The sequence below is a fragment of the Oncorhynchus keta genome, chromosome 6 (assembly GCF_023373465.1).
Source record: "Oncorhynchus keta strain PuntledgeMale-10-30-2019 chromosome 6, Oket_V2, whole genome shotgun sequence".
Classification (NCBI taxonomy): domain Eukaryota; kingdom Metazoa; phylum Chordata; class Actinopteri; order Salmoniformes; family Salmonidae; genus Oncorhynchus; species Oncorhynchus keta.
In genome coordinates, this window is record NC_068426.1 from 13,567,560 (window position 1) to 13,587,883 (window position 20,324).

Consider the following 20,324-nt stretch of genomic DNA (forward strand, 5'->3'; position numbering starts at 1 on the left):
AAACAAAACAGGAAAACTGAAATCCACTCGTCAGTAGAAAGGACTGACTGGAGACTCGAGCATAGACTGCAGGTTGCTTCGGGAAGGCACCGGCCGTAGCAGACCTAGACACCTGCTCACACGCAGCATCTGAAGACGGTAAAACACGACAGGGCGAGACAAGGACACAGAACTGCGAACATCATACAAGGATCCGACAAGGACAGAAGCGGAAAACAAGGGGAGAAATAGGGCTCTAATCAGAGGGCAAAAATAGGGAACAGGTGTGAAAAGAGTAAATGAGTGAGTTAGGAGAATGAGGAACAGCTGGGAGCAGGAACGGAACGATAGAGAGAAGAGAGGGAGGGGGAGAGAGAGGGATAGAAAAAGGGAACGAACCTAATAAGACCAGCAGGGGGAAACGAACAGAAGGGAAAGCAAAGAGACAAGACATGATAACCAATGATAAAACATGACAAATTCACCCAATTTATTGTTGGAAGCTTGTGGAAGGCTACCCGAAATGTTTGACCCAAGTTAAACAATTTAAAGGCAACACTATCAACTAATAATTGAGTGTATGTAAACTTCTGACCCACTGGGAATGTGATGAAAGCAATAAAAGCTGAAATAAATCATTCTCTCTACTATTATTCTGAAATTTCACATTCTTAAAATAAAGTGGTGATCCTAACTGCCCTAAAACAGGGAATTTTTACTGAGATTATATGTCAGGAATTGAGAAAAACTGAGTTTAAATGCATTTGGCTCAGGTGTATGTAAATTTCCGACTTCAACTGTAGACAGGTGTGCCTTTCCAAATCATGTCCAATCAATTGAATTTACCACAGGTGGACTCCAATCACGTCTTAAGGCTGATCAATGGAAACAGGATGCACCGGAGCTCAATTTCGAGTCTCATCGCAAAGGGTGTCACACCTTGGTCTTAGTATTTTGTGTTTTCTTTAATTATTTGTTCAGGCCAGGGTGTGACATGGGTTTATTGTATTGTCGTATTGGGGTTTTTGTAGGCATTGGGATTGTGGTTGATTAGGGGTGTGTCTAGTATAGGCTTGGCTGCCTGAGGCGGTTCTCAATCAGAGTCAGGTGATTCTTGTTGTCTCTGATGGGGAACCGTATTTAGGTAGCCTGGGTTTCACTTTGTATTTCGTGGGTGATTGTTCCTGTCTCTGTGTAGTTTCACCAGATAGGCTGTAATTAGGTTTCATGTTCCGTTTGTTGTTTTGTATTTGTATCAGTTATTTCATGTACCGCCATTCATTCATTAAAGACATGAGTAACCACCACGCTGCATTTCGGTCCGACTCTATTTCAACGAACGAAGAACGCCGTTACAAAGGGTCTGAATACTTATAGAAATAAGGTATTTCAGTTTTTTCTGTGTGAATTTGTAAAAATGTGTAAATACCTGTTTTTGTTTTGTTATTATGAGGTATTGTGTCCAATGTTTCATGAGCTCAAATAAATCCATATGCTTATTTCTCTCAAATTGTGTGTATAAATATGTTTACATCCCTGTTAGTGAGCATTTCTCCTTTGCCAAGATAATCCATCCACTTTACAGTTGTGGCATATCAAGGAGCTGATGAAACGGCATAATCATTACACAGGTGCACCTTGTGCTGGGGGCAATAAAAGGCCACTAAAATGTGCAGTTTTGTCACACAACACAATGCGACTGTCACGACTTCTGCCGAAGTCGTTGCCTCTCCTTGTTCGGGCGGTGCTCGGCGTTCGACGTCACCGGTCTTCTAGCCATCATTGATCCTTTTTTCATTTTCCATTGGTTTTGTCTTGTCTTCCCACACACCTGTTTTCAATCCCATTCATTACCTGTTGTGTATTTAACCCTCTGTTTCCCCTCATGTCTTTGTCAGAGATTGATTTGTTGTCAGTGTAGTGTGATTGTTTGTATAGGTGCGCGTCGGGTCTTCATACCCATGTTTTGTTTGTTTGTACATTTATTGTTATGGAGCATACTCTTGGAACTTTATTAAAAGACTCCATATTTACACTCCATTTGACTCTCCTGCGCCTGACTTCCCTGCCACCTATTACACCTATGCATGACAGCGACAGATGTCTCACGTTTTGGGGGAGCATGCTATTGCCATGAAGACTGCAGGAATGTCCACCAGAGCTGTTGCCAGAGATTTTAATGTTCACTTCTCTCCCATAAGCAGCCTCCAATGTCTGAGGACTATTTATGTCTGTAATAAAGCCCTTTTGTGTGGAAAAACGAGTTCCCAGTGGGTGAGCCTGGATCCCAAAAGGGTGGGCCTATGACCTCCCTTTGCCCTCCAGGCCCATACATCGATTAGGGCCCAATTAATGTATTTAAATGGACTGATTTCCTTACACGAACTGTAACTCTATAAAATAGTTGAAATTGTTGCATGTTGTGTTGATATGTTTGTTCAGTATACAAAGCTACCTCAATTTCCTCGTACCCCTGCACATCGACTCGGTACTGGTAATACCTGTATATAGTCATGTTATTACCTCGTACCCTTGAACATCAACTCTGTACTCGTACTCCCTGTATATAGTCATGTTATTACCTCGTACCCCTGAACATCAAATCAGTACTGGTACTCCCTGTATATAGTCATGTTATTACCTCATACCCCTGCACATAGACTCAGTACTGGTACTCCCTGTATATAGTCATTTTATTACCTCGTACCCCTGAACATCAACTCTGTACTGGTACTCCCTGTATATAGTCGTGTTATTACCTCGTACCCCTGCACATCGACTCTGTACTGGTACTCCCTGTATATAGTCGTGTTATTACCTCGTACCCCTGCACATCGACTCTGTACTGGTACTCCCTGTATATAGTCATGTTATTACCTCGTACCCCTGAACATCAACTCTGTACTGGTACTCCCTGTATATAGTCATGTTATTACCTCGTACCCCTGCACATCGACTCTGTACTGGTACTCCCTGTATATAGTCATGTTATTACCTCGTACCCCTGCACATCGACTCTGTACTCGTACTCCCTGTATATAGTCATGTTATTACCTCGTACCCCTGCACATCGACTCGGTACTCGTACTCCCTGTACATAGTCATGTTATTACCTCGTACCCCTGCACATCAACTCTGTACTCGTACTCCCTGTACATAGTCATGTTATTACCTCGTACCCCTGCAAATCGACTCGGTACTCGTACTCCCTGTACATAGTCATGTTATTTTTTACTTGTCATTGTTATCACTATTTCTATTTTTTATTAATTTTTTTATCTTAAACTTTGCATTGTTGGAAAAGGACCATTAAATCAGCATTTCACTGTTAGTCTACACCTGTTGTTTACAAAGCATGTGACAAGTAAAATTTTATTTGATTTTAACACAGTGTCCTATTAAAAAGTATCTGTTTATGGCCCAGGGAGCCCTGACATAGAATTACAAGATGCGCATGCTTTGTTGCCTGTGTAATGAAGCGTTTCTGAGCTGAGCAAGCAGGCAGTTCCTTAGGGCTTGTGTTATGTTTAGTTCTGTCTGACTCATGCGGGGTGGCTACATCACCTACCTGGCAGAGCTGGACATACACAGACATACCTGAGAGAGACAGACAGCCCTACCACTGACCAGACCTGAGAGAGAGACTGAAAGCCCTACCACTCACCAGACCTGAGAGAGAGACAGAAAGCCCTACCACTGACCAGACCTGAGAGAGACAGAAAGCCCTACCACTGACCAGACCTGAGAGAGACAGAAAGCCCTACCACTGACCAGACCTGAGAGAGACAGAAAGCCCTACCACTGAAAAGGGATAAAAATCAACAAAATCAAGACTACAACAGTAATGACAACATTCTTCTCTGTGCAGGTACTCAAAACACAATGCAAAGACACGTCTACAGAATTCTGTCAAAGGGCTGGGGAAGTTTACAGACAGGTCTTTGAGATGAAGAAGGGGGTTTCGGGTTGTGCTTAGAGACAGTAAATGTATTGTTGTGTATGAGAATGGTTGAAAGGTGCCATTTCTCCTCAATCTCCCATACACAATAATACATACCGTGTAAGAACTGTCCTCCTAAGACTTTTCGCAATGTAGGCATGCTAACTTAAAAAGAGAATTGGGTATTCAACAAGAATGTTATATGGTAAAAGTAACATACAGAAAAATACAGTACAATTCAGTACAGTTCAGTGTGTCTTAGGTGTAGAGAACTGTAACTACAGATTGTCACAACACATAATGAGATTTTACCAAAGATATTCGGTATCCTTTAATGAGAGCTACAGGATAGGTACTGTTTGGTTCTGCACAGAGAATTTGATCAACCTTGGCGATGCGGTCTTTGTCCTCGATTCGTGGAAATAGGAGTCTCAAAATGTCTGTGTCCAGTTGCAGGGGGTCCGTTTGAATTTAGAAAATGCTCCGTTATTAAAATAAATACTTTTTTTCTCCTTGAAGTAATCCAACAGTGTACGCCGCCATCTTATCTATTTCAAGTCTTCTCTCATTGATCGACACAGGTGAGCTTCTACCACAAAGTGCCGCATGTCATGATGACAGACACCTGTATTGATCAATGAGAGAAGACTTGAAAATAGACAAGATGGCAGCGTACACATTGTTGGATCACTTCATGGTTTATATTTTTATTCAGTGTAGTTGGGTCATGAAAATAGTGGCAGCATGTACAGCAGTGGTGATTTGTTTTTTTACATGCAAAAGTGAAGTAATATAAGTGCATTTATGCTGTTGATCTTCACAAAGAAACAACCGGTAATTTGAAAACTTGGCATAGTAATTTTGTAATGCTGCTTTGTTGACAATTCAATAACATAGGACATGGAAGTCAGCATCTCTTTTGTGTATTTGCTAGCTGCAGCTCGAGGGTTGAGACTGAGGTGCAATCCAAAGCATCCTTAGCACCATGAACTCTGGGAAATGTGAGCAGCTACCATAGAGATGACTGACTGAAGAGCTACTATCAAGCTGCGTCCTTTAGGGGAGCTGAAACATGTTCTGCTTTCTAATGGTAGTCCAAGAGGTTAGGAGAAGAAATGGATAGGTGGGGTCACTGAGAACGAAATGTGACATGATTCACTGTTGAACTTTTGCTAAAGTTCTTACCTTGAAATCCCTTTTCTCAAACATATATTACAAATTAACCTTAGTAATTCAATTAAATACATAATACTGTATATTGGTGTTATTATGTTTCAGTCTTTTGTTAAGGCTATTGCTAAATACAACTAAATCAACGTACAATAGCATATATCCCAAAGACAGTACGCAGTCTGTTGCTCATTCTTCCCCACATCCAGGCAGTGTGAAGACAGATCATGAATATTGCAAAAAACATCCCATCTCATTACAGAGGTGAACCAATAATTACAACCTTCATGTGTTTGCCTTGCAGAAAGAACCCTAGTGTGAGAACAACAACCTGGTGGCTCTTTATCCAAGCTCAGCATCTGGACGTCTGTGATGATTAGTCTAGGACCTAAAGCTATAGCATTGTTCAGACAACACACACAACAAGCATATTGATGGTCATTGTTTGAGGGTAGAACAACAAAGTAAGAACTGGAATATTTGTTTTTGTTTTTAAAATATCTGAACTGAGCCTGCTCAGCTTAGTTCCCTTTTTATACTTTATTTGTACGTCTTCAAATTTGAGAACATAGAGACATTGACATCAATACAACACCCCCAGTCCTTTATCCTCTCAAATTGTGTGCACAAATTTGTTTACATCACTTCCAGTGAGCATTTCTCCTTTGCCAAGATAATCCATCTACCTGACAGGTGTGGCATATCAAGAAGCTGATTAAACAGCATGAGCATGTGTACCTTGTGCTGGGGACAATAAAAAGCCACTCTAAAATGTGCAGTTTTGCCACACAACAAAATACCACAGATGCCTCAAGTTTTGAGGGAGCATACAATTGGCATTCTGCCTGCAGGATTGTCCACCAGAGCTGTTATCAGAGAATTTAACGTTTATTCTTCTACCATAAGCCACCCCCAACATTGTTTTAGAGAATTTGGTAGTACGTCAAACAGCCTTCACAAACGCAGACCACATGTAACCACGCCAGCCCAGAACATCCACATTTGGCTACTTCACCTGCGGGTTGGTCTGAGATGAGCCACCCAGACAGCTGATTAAACTGAGGGGTTTGCACAACCTAAAGATTTCTGTCAGAAACTGTCTCAGGGAAGCTCATCTTCATCCTCACCAGGGTCTTGATCTGACTGCAGTTCGGCCTCGTAACCGACTTCAGTGGGCAAATGAAATGCTTACCTTCAATGAGCATGTTTGGGATGCTCTGGATTGACGTGTACAACAGCGTGTTCCAGTTCCCGCCAATATCCAGCAATTTTGCACAGCCATTGAAGAGGAGTGGGACAACATTCCACAGGCCACAATCAACAGCCTGATCAACTCTATGCGAAGGAGATGTGTCACGCTGCATGTTGGTCACACCAGATACTGACTGGTTTCCTGATCCACGCCCACACCTTTTTTTAAAGGTATCTGTGACCAACAGATGCATAATGGTATTTCCAGTTGAGTAGAGCCTAATGAATTTATTTCAATTGACTGAGTTCCTTATATGAACTGTAACTCAGTCAAATCTTTGAAATTGTTGCATGTGCGTTTACATATATTTTTCCTTTTATTGTGGCATAAACTCAACCAGACACGATGTTTCATCTGATTGTCAAACGATCCCTTCAAAGGGCCCCTTTACTAGGCTGCCTGCACACGTTTATCCACTCACAACTCATTTCCAGCCTCCAAACAGTGGTGAATGAAAAGAGATCTGTTAAACAAAACACCAAAAACTGTTATGACATTTGGCGATTGTCATTAGGTGAGAATTTATGCGTCCACTGCTGTCTGCGCGCATCTCGTTGTCGGCAACTCGTCTCTGCCTTGGCAAAAGTTCAGTGTTCTCTTCCAAACACATCACATTTTGGAGCGTAGGATATACGACATGTTTTCAAGTCCATTCGCTAATTTCTCATTCCTCTGAAAGTGGTGTAGCAGACTAGTTTTAATTAAACGCTGTTTTAAATTCTGTGATAGGCTCATGTTTCACGAGTAAGGCTTACAGCAGTATCTCAATCCTCCCTGTCTTTGTCATCGTAATGAGGCTGTAACAGTGTTTGTTGCTTTTTGAAAATGATCATCTAATGTAATGACTCCCCCAGGGAGCTTGAAGAGAAAGTTACTAAAGCACGGCCTCATATATCCTCGTAGGTCTTCCGAGGAATAGACACAAACACCATTACATATCATTATGTCTGCACGTCACTGCCGCAAATTAGGTTTAACTCTTCAAGGCCACTTCACAGAAAGCTTATGATAATCTCCTGCTATTGTAACCAATAAGAACCCCTGAATTTTCATTAAAAAAAAACAATACAGTTATTTAGTACAGAGGAAGAAATCAACTGTGAACTCAAAGTAACAGAAAAAAGCAACAGGCAATATTTCCCCCTTATTTTCAAATGTATCTATATTGCATTAATACACGCACACACAAACACGCACCTGAAATGTCTTTGTAGCATTAATACACGCACACACAAACACGCACCTGAAATGTCTTTGTAGCATTAATAGACTAGAGAATAAAACCCACTTCATTGTCATGTAGCTCATTAGGCTGACCCCCAGAACATTTTCATGGAAGCAAAATGAAGGGAGAACGAAAACAAGACGTCTTTTCCTTGCCATGTCACCCCCCGACACCCCCCGCCACACACACACAAACCTCTCACCCCCCACACCCCCCGCCACACACACACAAACCTCTCACCCTCCACACCCCCCGCCACACACACACAAACCTCTCACCCCCCACACCCCCGCCACACACACACAAACCTCTCACCCCCCACACCCCCCGCCACACACACACAAACCTCTCACCCTCCACACCCCCCGCCACACACACACAAACCTCTCACCCTCCACACCCCCGCCCACACACACAAACCTCTCACCCCCCACACCCCACCGCCACACACACAAACCTCTCACCCCACACACCCCCCGCCACACACACACAAACCTCTCACCCCCCACACCCCCGCCACACACACACAAACCTCTCACCCCCCACACCCCCGCCACACACACACAAACCTCTCACCCTCCACACCCCCCGCCACACACACACAAACCTCTCACCCTCCAGACCCCCCCGCCACACACACACAAACCTCTCACCCCCACACCCCACCGCCGCACACACAAACCTCTCACCCCACACACCCCCTGCCACACACACACAAACCTCTCACCCCCATACCCCCCCACACACACACAAACCTCTCACCCCACATACCCCCCGCCATACACACACAAACCTCTCACCCCACATACCCCCGCCACACACACACAACCCCCCCCACACACACACACACACAAACCTCTCACCCCACATACCCCCCGTCATACACACACAAACCTCTCACCCCACATACCCCCGCCACACACACACACAAACCTCTCACCCCCATACCCCCCCACACACACAAACCTCTCACCCCCCATACCCCCCGCCACACACACACAAATCTCTCACGCCCCCACACACAAACCTCTCACTCCCACACACACACATACCTCTCACCCCCACACACACAAACCTCTCACCCCACCCCCACACCTCTCACACCCCACCTCTTACCCTCCAGACACCTCTCCCACCCACACACACACCTATCACCCTTCCACACACACACACACCTCTCACCCCTCCATATCCACACCTCTCACCCCCAAACACGCATCTCTCACCCCCAAAACACGCACCTCTCACCCCCCCAAACACACACCTCTCACCCTCCCAAACACACACCTCTCACCCTCCCAAACACACACCTCTCACCCTCCCAAACACACACCTCTCACCCCCCCTAAAACACAAACCTCTCACAACAGAAAGATGAGCTGTTTTTGTTATCATACAAAATGTTGCCTGACATTATAATAACAAATTATTTCCCAGTTAAATTAAAGAAAAACATCTCCAGGGAAAATAGACCCCCCAAAACACACACCTCTCACCCCCCAAACACACAACTCTCACCCCCACACACACACCTCTCACCCCCCCAAACACACACCTCTCATCCCCCCCACACACACCTCTCATCCCCCCACGCACCTCTCATCCCCCAAACACACACCTCTCAACCCCCAAACACACACCTCTCAACCCCCACACACACACCTCTCACCCCCAAACACACAACTCTCAACCCCCCAAACACACACCTCTCAACCCCCACACACACCTCTAACCCCCCAAACACACACACCTCTCACCCCCACACACACACCTCTCACCCCCAAACACACACCTCTCACCCCCCAAACACACACACCTCTCACCCCCCACACACACACCTCTCACCCCCAAACACACACCTCTCACCCCCCACACACACCTCTCAACCCCCACACACACACACCTCTCACCCCCAAACACACACCTCTCACCCCCAAACACACACACCTCTCACCCCCACACACACACCTCTCACCCCCCCAAACACACACCTCTCACCCCCCCACACACACACCTCTCAACCCCCAAACACACACACCTCTCACCGCCGCACACACAAACCTCTCACCCCACACACCCCCTGCCACACACACACAAACCTCTCACCCCCATACCCCCCACACACACACAAACCTCTCACCCCACATACCCCCCCGCCATACACACACAAACCTCTCACCCCACATACCCCCCCGCCACACACACACAACCCCCCCACACACACACACACACACAAACCTCTCACCCCACATGCCCCCCGTCATACACACACAAACCTCTCACCCCACATACCCCCGCCACACACACACACAAACCTCTCACCCCCATACCCCCCACACACACACAAACCTCTCACCCCCATACCCCCGCCCACACACACAAATCTCTCACGCCCCCACACACAAACCTCTCACTCCCACACACACACATACCTCTCACCCCCCACACACACAAACCTCTCACCCCCACCCCCACACCTCTCTCACCCCACCTCTTACCCTCCAGACACCTCTCCCACCCCACACACACCTATCACCCTTCCACACACACACACACCTCTCACCCTCCATATCCAACCTCTCACCCCCAAACACGCATCTCTCACCCCCAAAACACGCATCTCTCACCCCCCAAAACACACACCTCTCACCCTCCCAAACACACACCTCTCACCCTCCCAAACACACACCTCTCACCCTCCCAAACACACACCTCTCACCCCCTAAAACACAAACCTCTCACAACAGAAAGATGAGCTGTTTTTGTTATCATACAAAATGTTGCCTGACATTATAATAACAAATTATTTCCCAGTTAAATTAAAGAAAAACATCTCCACATCTCCAGGGAAAATAGACCCCCAAAACACACACCTCTCACCCCCAAACACACAACTCTCACCCCCACACACACACCTCTCACCCCCAAACACACACCTCTCAACCCCCCACACACACCTCTCATCCCCCCACGCACCTCTCATCCCCCAAACACACACCTCTCAACCCCCAAACACACACCTCTCAACCCCCCACACACACCTCTCACCCCCAAACACACAACTCTCAGCCCCCCCCAAACACACACCTCTCAAGCCCCCCACACACACACCTCTAACCCCCAAACACACACACCTCTCACCCCCCCACACACACACCTCTCACCCCCAAACACACACCTCTCACCCCCAAACACACACACCTCTCACCCCCACACACACACCTCTCACCCCCAAACACACACCTCTCACCCCCCACACACACCTCTCAACCCCCACACACACACACCTCTCACCCCCAAACACACACCTCTCACCCCCAAACACACACACCTCTCACCCCCACACACACACCTCTCACCCCCAAACACACACCTCTCACCCCCACACACACACCTCTCAACCCCCAAACACACACACCTCTCACCCCCCACACACACACCTCTCAACCCCCCAAACACACACACCTCTCAACCCCCCAAACACACACCTCTCACCCCCAAACACACACACCTCTCACCCCCCACACACAGACCTCTCACCCCCAAACACACACCTCTCACCCCCAAACACACACACCTCTCACCCACCCAAACACACACCTCTCAACCCCCCACAACAGAAAGATGAGCTGTTTTTGTTATCAAACAAAATGTTGTCTGACATTATAATAAATGATTTAAATGAAAGAAAAACATCTCCAGGGAAAATAGACTCCTGTTCCCCTACTATAGCATGAGTATGTTTCTATTAGCACACTACTCTAGAATCAGATGTTCAGGGGAAACTTCCATTAGAAGAGAGGTACCAATAATCAGTCATTTAGTGTGGACATACGTCTAACCTGGAAGTCAATAACAATGCCTAATGGATGAATGGACTCATTGTACTGCAGAGAAATTTAACACCTCAGATGAGAGGCTTTGAAGAAGTGCATAAGAGAAGCCTCCTTACAGAAAGGTCAACGTGGGTCTGTTAGTTTGACCCAGCCATAATGACTTTAGGTGACCAGAAGTGGATCTGTCTTCTCTGCCATTGATGAGCCAGACGTCTCTAACTAGCAGCCACGAAGGACAGTTACGATGTCAATAATTGTTGATGAATGAAGGAAGGATGCATGATACTTCCTTACCTGTTCTGGTGTGCAGAGGACGCACGCACATCATTTGAGAAAAAGGTTTCGCAATTGAAGGCACATAATTATTTTGTGCCAACAATGACACAATTTGACAGGTGAAAATAATGCACACCAAAGGTGTTTTCACATATGAAATTCGGTACCCTGGTTCGGTTTCCTGGATAGTTTGTGAGAATTTTACAGAATACGTTTTGCTTTCACAAGACCTGAAAATAACCGTTTCAAGGTGCGATTAGCAAGATGCACATTCTTCAAGCTAGTGAGTTAGTTTGTTTACAACATGCAAAAAAGTTCCACGCAACTCAAGCTGCAGCGTCACAATACCTGGTACTCAGGTCCTGGATCCTGGACCTGCTTTCTCATGCAGGTCCAGGATTTGTTACAGCCGGGTTTCGTTTGAATTTCACACGTGCTTTATAGCGTTGATCAGGGTACCGAACGCACCAGGATCCGGATCATAAGGGGAAATGTGAAAGCGCCCTAAAATAAACCATTCAAATGCAACTTCAACCTTCTCTCCATTCCTCACTCCGTGACGTTTGTCAACGATGTCAAGGTAAAGTCACAAGGAAAGGAGAAAGGAAAGATAGTGTAGTTTTGAACCAGTCAGATGAAAGAGATAGTACTCACGGTCGCTGCAGAATGCTCCTCCATAGGAGGTCATGGTGCAGTCACAGGAGAAGCCCTCCCACTGCTGGAGACACACCCCCTGGTGATGACACGAGTCCTCTGTACAGGTGCTGCTCGGGCCTGGGGAGGGGAGGGGGGAGAAAAAGGATGCTCATGCAGTGAACCACAAGGTGGATCCACAGGTGATGGCCTGCTCCTCGGAGGTGTTCATGACCCCATGTCTGTGCCTCTGTTAATACGTACCTTCACAGCCCCGCTCCACCTGGCCCACCCTGTGGAGGGCATCTGCCATCAGGTCAGGAAGTCTCCCGTTCAGGTCCACGGAGGCCAGGCAGCCCTGGTACCCATCGCGGGACGCGATCAGCTTGGGCAGGCTACTGTACATGGTCTTCCCCACACCACCAACATACAGCTCCCCTGGAACACACAGCATCAATCAATCAGAGCATGTGTTCCTGGAAGAGAATGATTATTCTCAGTAGTCACAGCAGATACGCCTCCAGGTAGTGGGAGGTTATAAGCAACCGTCACTCATTGAGTTAAAGCAGCCATGAACAAATCTGATACCCTAACACCTGCTTTGTGTTTGATAAATGTTCTGCAATTATAGGCCTACGATAATGCTAGTTAACGTTCAGATCAGACAGATCTCCTTACGATTTACAACCTCCAAGAAGCCATTTGGCGGCATGTTGCATCAGATGCAGGTGAACACAGCTCTAAGTCATTTAAACCAATGATGATCTGTTTTCATCAGATTGATACTCCTCTCGAGAGAGCGTTTACTTTAATAGAAACGCTCCCAGCCACAGAAATCATTCACAGATTATATGTCAATTGCAAGTCGAGAAATGTACATACAGTATCTGAGAATTCCTCTGTGATGTGATGTTTATTGGCAAATATAGCAAAGAAAATCTGTTTATTTTCTCTGCAGAAATATGTGAAATGCTACATGGCTGATAACGCAAGGATAATACCAAACTGGTGTACAGTCATTTAAAACCCGCAGGACATAAAAATGAGAAGTAAAGTTTCATTTAACAGCATAGTAAAATGTCTTACATTGCTTTAAACGGTACCCTGTTAATTTATACAGCACAGGGGGAAAAAGTATGATTTCATAGTCTGACATATTTTGGTTTATATGATTACACCAGAAGTTCAGCCAGCAGACCCTGGAGATATGGAGAAACTTCAATTCATCTTTCATGTTCTGAGAAATTAAGTGAGAGACAAAACTACATGAAATAAAATAGAAGAGGACCTGCTATGCAGACCATATAAGATGAGGATTAAGGAGCATTAATGGTGAATGTCTACAATAACAAGATTGAAGAATAATATTCATTTGGGTCTACAACTGAAACTAACACATAATTGGCACAGCTGCTGTTACCCAAAATATTTATCCCAAAACATGTTGCCCAGTACTGTGCGTAGTTATATTTTTTATTTTTTTAAATTAAATTCTCTATCACATAGGTAATGCTGGTGGCATTGTCATGCTGGAGGGTAATTTCAGGGTGAGCCTGCAGGAAGGATAGCACATGAGGGAGGAGGATGTCTTCCCTGTAACACACAGTGTTGAGATTGCCTGCAATGACAGCAAGCTCAGTCCGATGATGCTGTGACACATCGCCCCAGACCATGACGGACCCTCCACCTCCAAATCGATCCCACCCCAGAGTACAGGCCTTGGTGTAACGCTCATTCCTTTGACAATAAATGCAAATCCGACCATCACCCCTGGTGAGACAAAACCGCAACGTTTTTTGCCAGGCCTGTCTGGTCCAGCGACGGTGGGTTTGTGCCCATAGGTGACGTTGTTGCAGGTGATATCTGGTGAGGACCTGCCTTACAACAGGCCTAAAAGCCCTCAGTCCAGAATTCTCTCAGCCTATTGCGGACACTCTGAGCACTGACGGAGTGATTGTGTGTTTCTGGTGTGACTCGGGCAGTTATTGTTGCCATCCTGTACCTGTCCTGTAGGTTTGATGTTTGGATGTACAGATCCTGTGCAGGTGTTGTTACATGTGGTCTGCCACTGCGAGGATGATCAGCTGTCCATCCAATTTATTGCCCTGGCCACATCTGCAGTCCTCATGCCTCCTTGCAGCATGCCTAAGGCACGTTCACGCAGATGAGCAGAGACCCTGGGCATCTCTCTTTTTGTGTTTTTCAGAGTCAGTAGAAAGGCCTCTTTTAGTGTTAAGTTTTCATAACTGACCTTAATTGCCTACCGTCTGTAAGCTATTGGTGCATGTTCATTAATTGTGTTTAAACCCTTTACAATGAAGATCTGTGAAGTTATTTGGATTTTTACGAATTATCTTTGAAAGACAGGATCCTGAAAAAGGGACGTTTCCTTTTTTTGCTGAGTTTAGATAGCAGAGAAGTTCTACGGCGTTGGAAACCTTTTTCCTCGACATAGCTTTCCCTATCCTGATCTGTAGTGTTGTTGCCATGAGAGGAAGCACTAACACGTATGCTAACTGGTCAACAACATCTGTAAATACCTACAGCAAGGGCAATCTGTCAGGCATTAATCACCTAACGGTTCCCTATGTACAGCCCATCAGAGCTCTCATAATACCATTCCAGCCTCCAGTACAAAGCAAGGCCAGTGATCTGGATCACAGAAAATTGTGCAATTTCATGGGCCCATACCCCAGGATGGCATTATAATTGGGTAAATAGGCCTGTGTGCACTTGGATTGGTAACATGAAGGTCATGCAGGCTGCCTGTTGCAGGTAGATAAATGCTGCTGCTGCTCTCTGCTGCTCTCTGCTGCTGCTCTCTGCTGCTGCTGCTCTCTGCTGCTGCTCTCTGCTGCTCTCTGCTGCTGCTGCTCTCTGCTGCTGCTCTCTGCTGCTCTCTGCTGCTGCTGCTCTCTGCTGCTGCTCTCTGCTGCTGCTCTCTGCTGCTGCTCTCTGCTGCTCTCTGCTGCTCTGCTGCTGCTCTGCTGCTGCTCTCTGCTGCTGCTCTCTGCTGCTGCTCTCTGCTGCTGCTCTCTGCTGCTCTGCTGCTGCTCTCTGCTGCTGCTCTCTGCTGCTGCTGCTGCTCTCTGCTCTCTGCTGCTCTCTGCTGCTGCTGCTGCTGCTCTCTGCTGCTGCTCTCTGCTGCTGCTCTCTGCTGCTGCTCTCTCTGCTGGTGCTGCTGCATTTCCCTGCTGCTGCTGTTCTCTGCTGCTGCTCTCTGCTGGTGCTGCTGCTCTCTGCTGCTGCTCTCTGCTGCTGCTCTCTGCTGCTACTCTCTGCTGCTGCTCTCTGCTGCTGCTGCTCTCTGCTGCTGCTGCTCTCTGCTGCTGCTCTCTGCTGCTCTCTGCTGCTGCTCTCTCTGCTGCTGCTCTCGCCTCCTGCTGCTGCTCTCTGCTGCTGCTCTCTGCTGCTGCTGCTGCTGCTGCTCTGCTCTGCTGCTGCTGCTGCTGCTGCTGCTGCTATCTGCTGCTGCTGCTTTCTGCTGCTGCTCTCTGCTGCTGCTGCTCTCTGCTGCTGCTCTCTGCTGCTGCTCTCTGCTGCTGCTGCTCTCTGCTGCTGCTCTGCTGCTGCTGCTCTGCTGCTGCTCTGCTGCTGCTGCTCTCTGCTGCTGCTCTCTGCTGCTGCTCTCTGCTGCTGCTGCTGCTCTGCTGCTGCTGCTGCTCTCTGCTGCTGCTGCTCTCTGCTGCTGCTGCTCTCTGCTGCTGCTCTCTGCTGCTGCTCTCTGCTGCTGCTCTCTGCTGCTGCATTTCCCTGCTGTACTCCCTGCTGTTCTCTGTCCACTGCAGGAACTCTTTGATCACCTCTCTTTTAATCTCATTTCACTTTCATTCACTAAGTACAAAGACTTAATTTTCTTCCTACCCAAAGCATTCCTCTCCTCGGCATGACAGTCTACCAAAAAAACTCATTCATTTTGATTCCTTTATCTTCATAAAGCCTATTGAACAACACTGCAATCATAGCTGGTGTCTGTACTCAGCGTTTTGACAGCAACAAACACAGATGTGTGCTTCTGACAGTCAGATTTTAGTATCTGTTGATCTGAAATACTGCACTAAGTCCACTCCCTATATTGTATACAGTGCTTTCGGAAAGTATTCAGACTCCTTGACTTTTTCCACATTTTGTTACATTACAGCCATATTCTAAAATGGATTAAACAATTATAATAACACTTAGAAATATACATACATTACTACATAATGACAAAATGAAAACAGGTTTTTAGACATTTTAGCAAATTTATTACAAATAAAAAACAAACGGAAGCCACTCCTCAGTAAAATGCACATGACAGCCTGCTTGGAGTTTGCCAAAAGGCACTTAAAGACTCAGACCATGAGAAACAAGATTCTCTGGTCTGATGAAACCAAAATTGAACTCTTTGGCCTGAATGCCAAGTATCACGTCTGGAGGAAACCTGGCACCATCCCTACGGTGAAGCATGGTGGTGGCAGCATCATGCTGTGGGGATGTTTTTCAGCGGCAGGGACTGGGATACTAGTCAGGGTCGAGGGAAAGCTGAACGAAGCAAAGTACAGAGAGAGATCCTTGATGAAAACCTGATCCAGAGAGCTCAGCACCTCAGACTGGGGCGAAGGTTCACCTTCCAACTGGACAACGACCGTAAGCACACAGCCAAGACAATGCAGGAGTGGCTTCGGGACAAGTATCAACATCCTTGAGAGGACCAGTCAGAGTCTGGACTTTAACCCGATTCAACATCTCTGTAGATACCAGAGAATAGCTGTGCAGAAACACTCCCCATCCAACCCGACAGAGCTTGAGAGGATCCGCAGGGAAGAATGGGAGAAACTCCCCAAATACAGGTGTGCCAAGCTTGTAGCATCATACCCAAGAAGACTTGAGGCTATAATCTCTGCCAAAGGTGCTTCAACAAAGTACTGAGTAATTGGTCTGTATACATAAGTAAATTTGATTATTATAATTTTAAAAAATAAATTAGCAACATTTTCTAAAAAACTGTTTTTGCTTTGTCATTATGGGGTATTGTGTGTAGATAGAGGAGGGAAAAAACAATCCATTTTTGAATAAGGCTGTAACCTAACAAAATGTGGAAAAGGTCAATGGGTCTGAATACCTTCCGAATGCTCTGTACACCCAGCAGAAGTACCATGGCTGGGGACACTTTTGAGGAGTGGTAGAGTATACCATACCTTTGAGGTCCAGGTTACGGGCTCCGTTGTAGTGCTGGGTGACGGTGCGGGAGTCGGTCTTGAGGATGTGCACGTTGTTGTCATCCCGGGACACCACCACGTTGTGCCACTGATTGTCGTTGAGAGGCTTCTCAGAGTTGCCCTTCATGAGTGACGGTCCGTTACCCAGGTCAAACACATAATGGATGTACCTACAACACAACATTACATCGTGCACAAGTCAATTTACACAATGACTAAAAGATACTGTATCTAGGTAAATATTCAAATGTAAAGGACATCTACAATTGATAGGGACGATATTGCAACATCCTGTCCTTTTGAAATGCAGATTCAATGCATATTGATAATATTAACAGAAACATCATCAGAAAAAGTGTAGTACCAGCAGCACTGAGAGATATGACCGTTCTCTCTTCAGCCCATGGATCCAGTATTGCTGTGTGCTGCTGCCTAAAGGCTCCACAGCTTAGAATAACTCCTGCTGACTAATTGTTTACTGTGTGACAGTATTTCTGGGCAAAACTGGACCGCGGTTAAACATCTGTGGGATTATTGTTCGCTCTTTCACTCTTACTCGCTCTATCCTTCTCGTTTCACTAAAACATTCTGAATACATTCCTTCATGTGGCTCCGGCTGACAGAATCAAAGTATTCCATATAACATCAAATAACTTGTTGAGCAAGAGAACAGGGGAACAGTGGTAGGCAGCTGTGCTATTATTAATCTATCCCACACACACAGCATGGTTACAGCACCTAACAAAATATGTTGCAAAATAGGTTGAACACAATCTTTAAATAATGATAATAATCCAACCCATTGGAATATGAGGTGGAGATTTACCCCTTCCTGGCCACCCCAGCACACCACTCACCCTTTGACCAGCTCCACCATGATGAAGTCACTGCCGTCTTTACCCCAGCACACCACTCACCCTTTGACCAGCTCCACCATGATGAAGTCACTGCCGTCTTTACCCCAACACACCACTTTACCCCAGCACACCACTCCCCCCTTTGACCAGCTCCACCATGATGAAGTCACTGCCGTCTTTACCCCAACACACCACTACCCCAACACACCACTCCCCTTTGACCAGCTCCACCATGATGAAGTCACTGCCGTCTTTACCCCAGTCTTTACCACACCACTCCCCTTTGACCAGCTCCACCATGATGAAGTCACTGCCGTCTTTACCCCAACACACCACTCACCCTTTGACCAGCTCCACCATGATGAAGTCACTGCCGTCTTTACCCCACCACACCCACTCACCCTTTGACCAGCTCCACCATGATGAAGTCACTGCCGTCTTTACCCCAACACACCACTCACCCTTTGACCAGCTCCACCATGATGAAGTCACTGCCGTCTTTACCCCAACACACCACTCCCCTTTGACCAGCTCCACCATGATGAAGTCACTGCCGTCTTTACCCCAACACACCACTCCCCCTTTGACCAGCTCCACCATGATGAAGTCACTGCCGTCTTTACCCCAACACACCACTCACCCTTTGACCAGCTCCACCATGATGACCAAGTCACTGCCGTCTTTACCCCAACACACCACTCACCCTTTGACCAGCTCCACCATGATGAAGTCACTGCCGTCTTTACCCCAACACACCACTCACCCTTTGACCAGCTCCACCATGATGAAGTCACTGCCGTCTTTACCCCAACACACCACTCACCCTTTGACCACCCCAACACACCACTCACCCTTTGACCAGCTCCACCATGATGAAGTCACTGCCGTCTTTACCCCAACACACCACTCACCCTTTGACCAGCTCCACCATGATGAAGTCACTGCCGTCTTTACCCCAGCACACCACTCACCCTTTGACCAGCTCCACCATGATGAAGTCACTGCCGTCTTTACCCCAACACACCACTCACCCTTTGACCAGCTCCACCATGATGAAGTCACTGCCGTCTTTACCCCAGCACACCACTCACCCTTTGACCAGCTCCACCATGATGAAGTCACTGCCGTCTTTACCCCAGCACACCACTCACCCTTTGACCAGCTCCACCATGATGAAGTCACTGCCGTCTCCAGAGTTGAAGAGGAGCAGGCCGTCGGGGGAGGTGGTCTTGAACTGGAAGAAGAGGTGCATGGAGGCGTAGGCCTGCAGGGTAGAGAAGGCTAGGTAGCTGGCCCGGCTGTGGAAGGTCACAGGGTCAGCCACGATGCGGCGCATGCCGAAGCGAGCGTTGAGTTCGCAGTAGGAGATGTCTCCGTTCTTACACTGGTCCAGGTAGGGCACGCCATTGAAGGAGAGGGCCTGCAGGTGCCCTATGAAGTTGGTTGGCACCACAGAGATGAATCGTCTCTCTGTCATGATGCCAGTCTCAATGTTGTGGAACTCCAGGCGGGTGTGGGCACCGGCCATATTGCCTGGGGTAGAGAAAAGACATGATGATCGGCATAATATATATATTTAGCAGACACTTCTATCTAAAGCGACTTACAGTGGAGCACCATGCTCTACCGCCTGAGCTACAGAGGATCACAAACGGAACGTGAAATGTTTTTGGTATTTAGTGTATTACTATGAGGATCACAGTTTCCCTTCATCGCATGGTTTGACTCTGCTCTCCCCTCCTACCTTCCACAGTCACATTGTCCACAGAGAGCTGCAGGTTCTTCCCAAGACGTACCACCTTCACTGAGTGCCACTCATTGTCGTTCAGCTTCTGTCCTGCTAACAGCATCTCTGGGCCTTTACCTGAGGAAAGGAAAGGAGGAAGTCACCCGCAGAGCACAGTAATAAAGCATATCCCTCTTTCCAAGAGATCCCTGAATAAAAGACACTTCCT

General features: G+C 46.8%; 1 protein-coding gene across 20 annotated transcripts in view; it reads right to left on the reverse strand.

Annotated features, from left to right (window-relative positions):
• The window catches only part of LOC118375284 (neurexin-2-like), a 411,303-nt gene that overhangs the window by 212,874 nt on the left and 178,105 nt on the right, over positions 1-20,324 (reverse strand). For 7 of the 20 annotated variants that reach the window (XR_008139003.1, XM_052520781.1, XM_052520779.1 and 4 more), the window contains 5 exons: positions 20,114-20,233; positions 19,521-19,902; positions 17,492-17,682; positions 12,576-12,749; positions 12,333-12,452 (listed from right to left, as the gene is read on the reverse strand). Coding sequence is in view for 19 of the 20 variants with exons in the window: in XM_052520781.1 (XP_052376741.1) it covers positions 12,333-12,452; positions 12,576-12,749; positions 17,492-17,682; positions 19,521-19,902; positions 20,114-20,233 (987 nt within the window). In the remaining variant the exon portion in view is untranslated. Of the gene's footprint in view, positions 1-12,332; positions 12,453-12,575; positions 12,750-17,491; positions 17,683-18,369; positions 18,403-18,429; positions 18,463-18,709; positions 18,743-18,770; positions 18,804-18,830; positions 18,864-19,009; positions 19,029-19,072; positions 19,106-19,132; positions 19,166-19,220; positions 19,254-19,280; positions 19,314-19,340; positions 19,374-19,400; positions 19,434-19,460; positions 19,494-19,520; positions 19,903-20,113; positions 20,234-20,324 lie in introns of those variants that run through there. The other 13 variants (XM_052520798.1, XM_052520797.1, XM_052520795.1 and 10 more) reach the window with 13 other exon arrangements.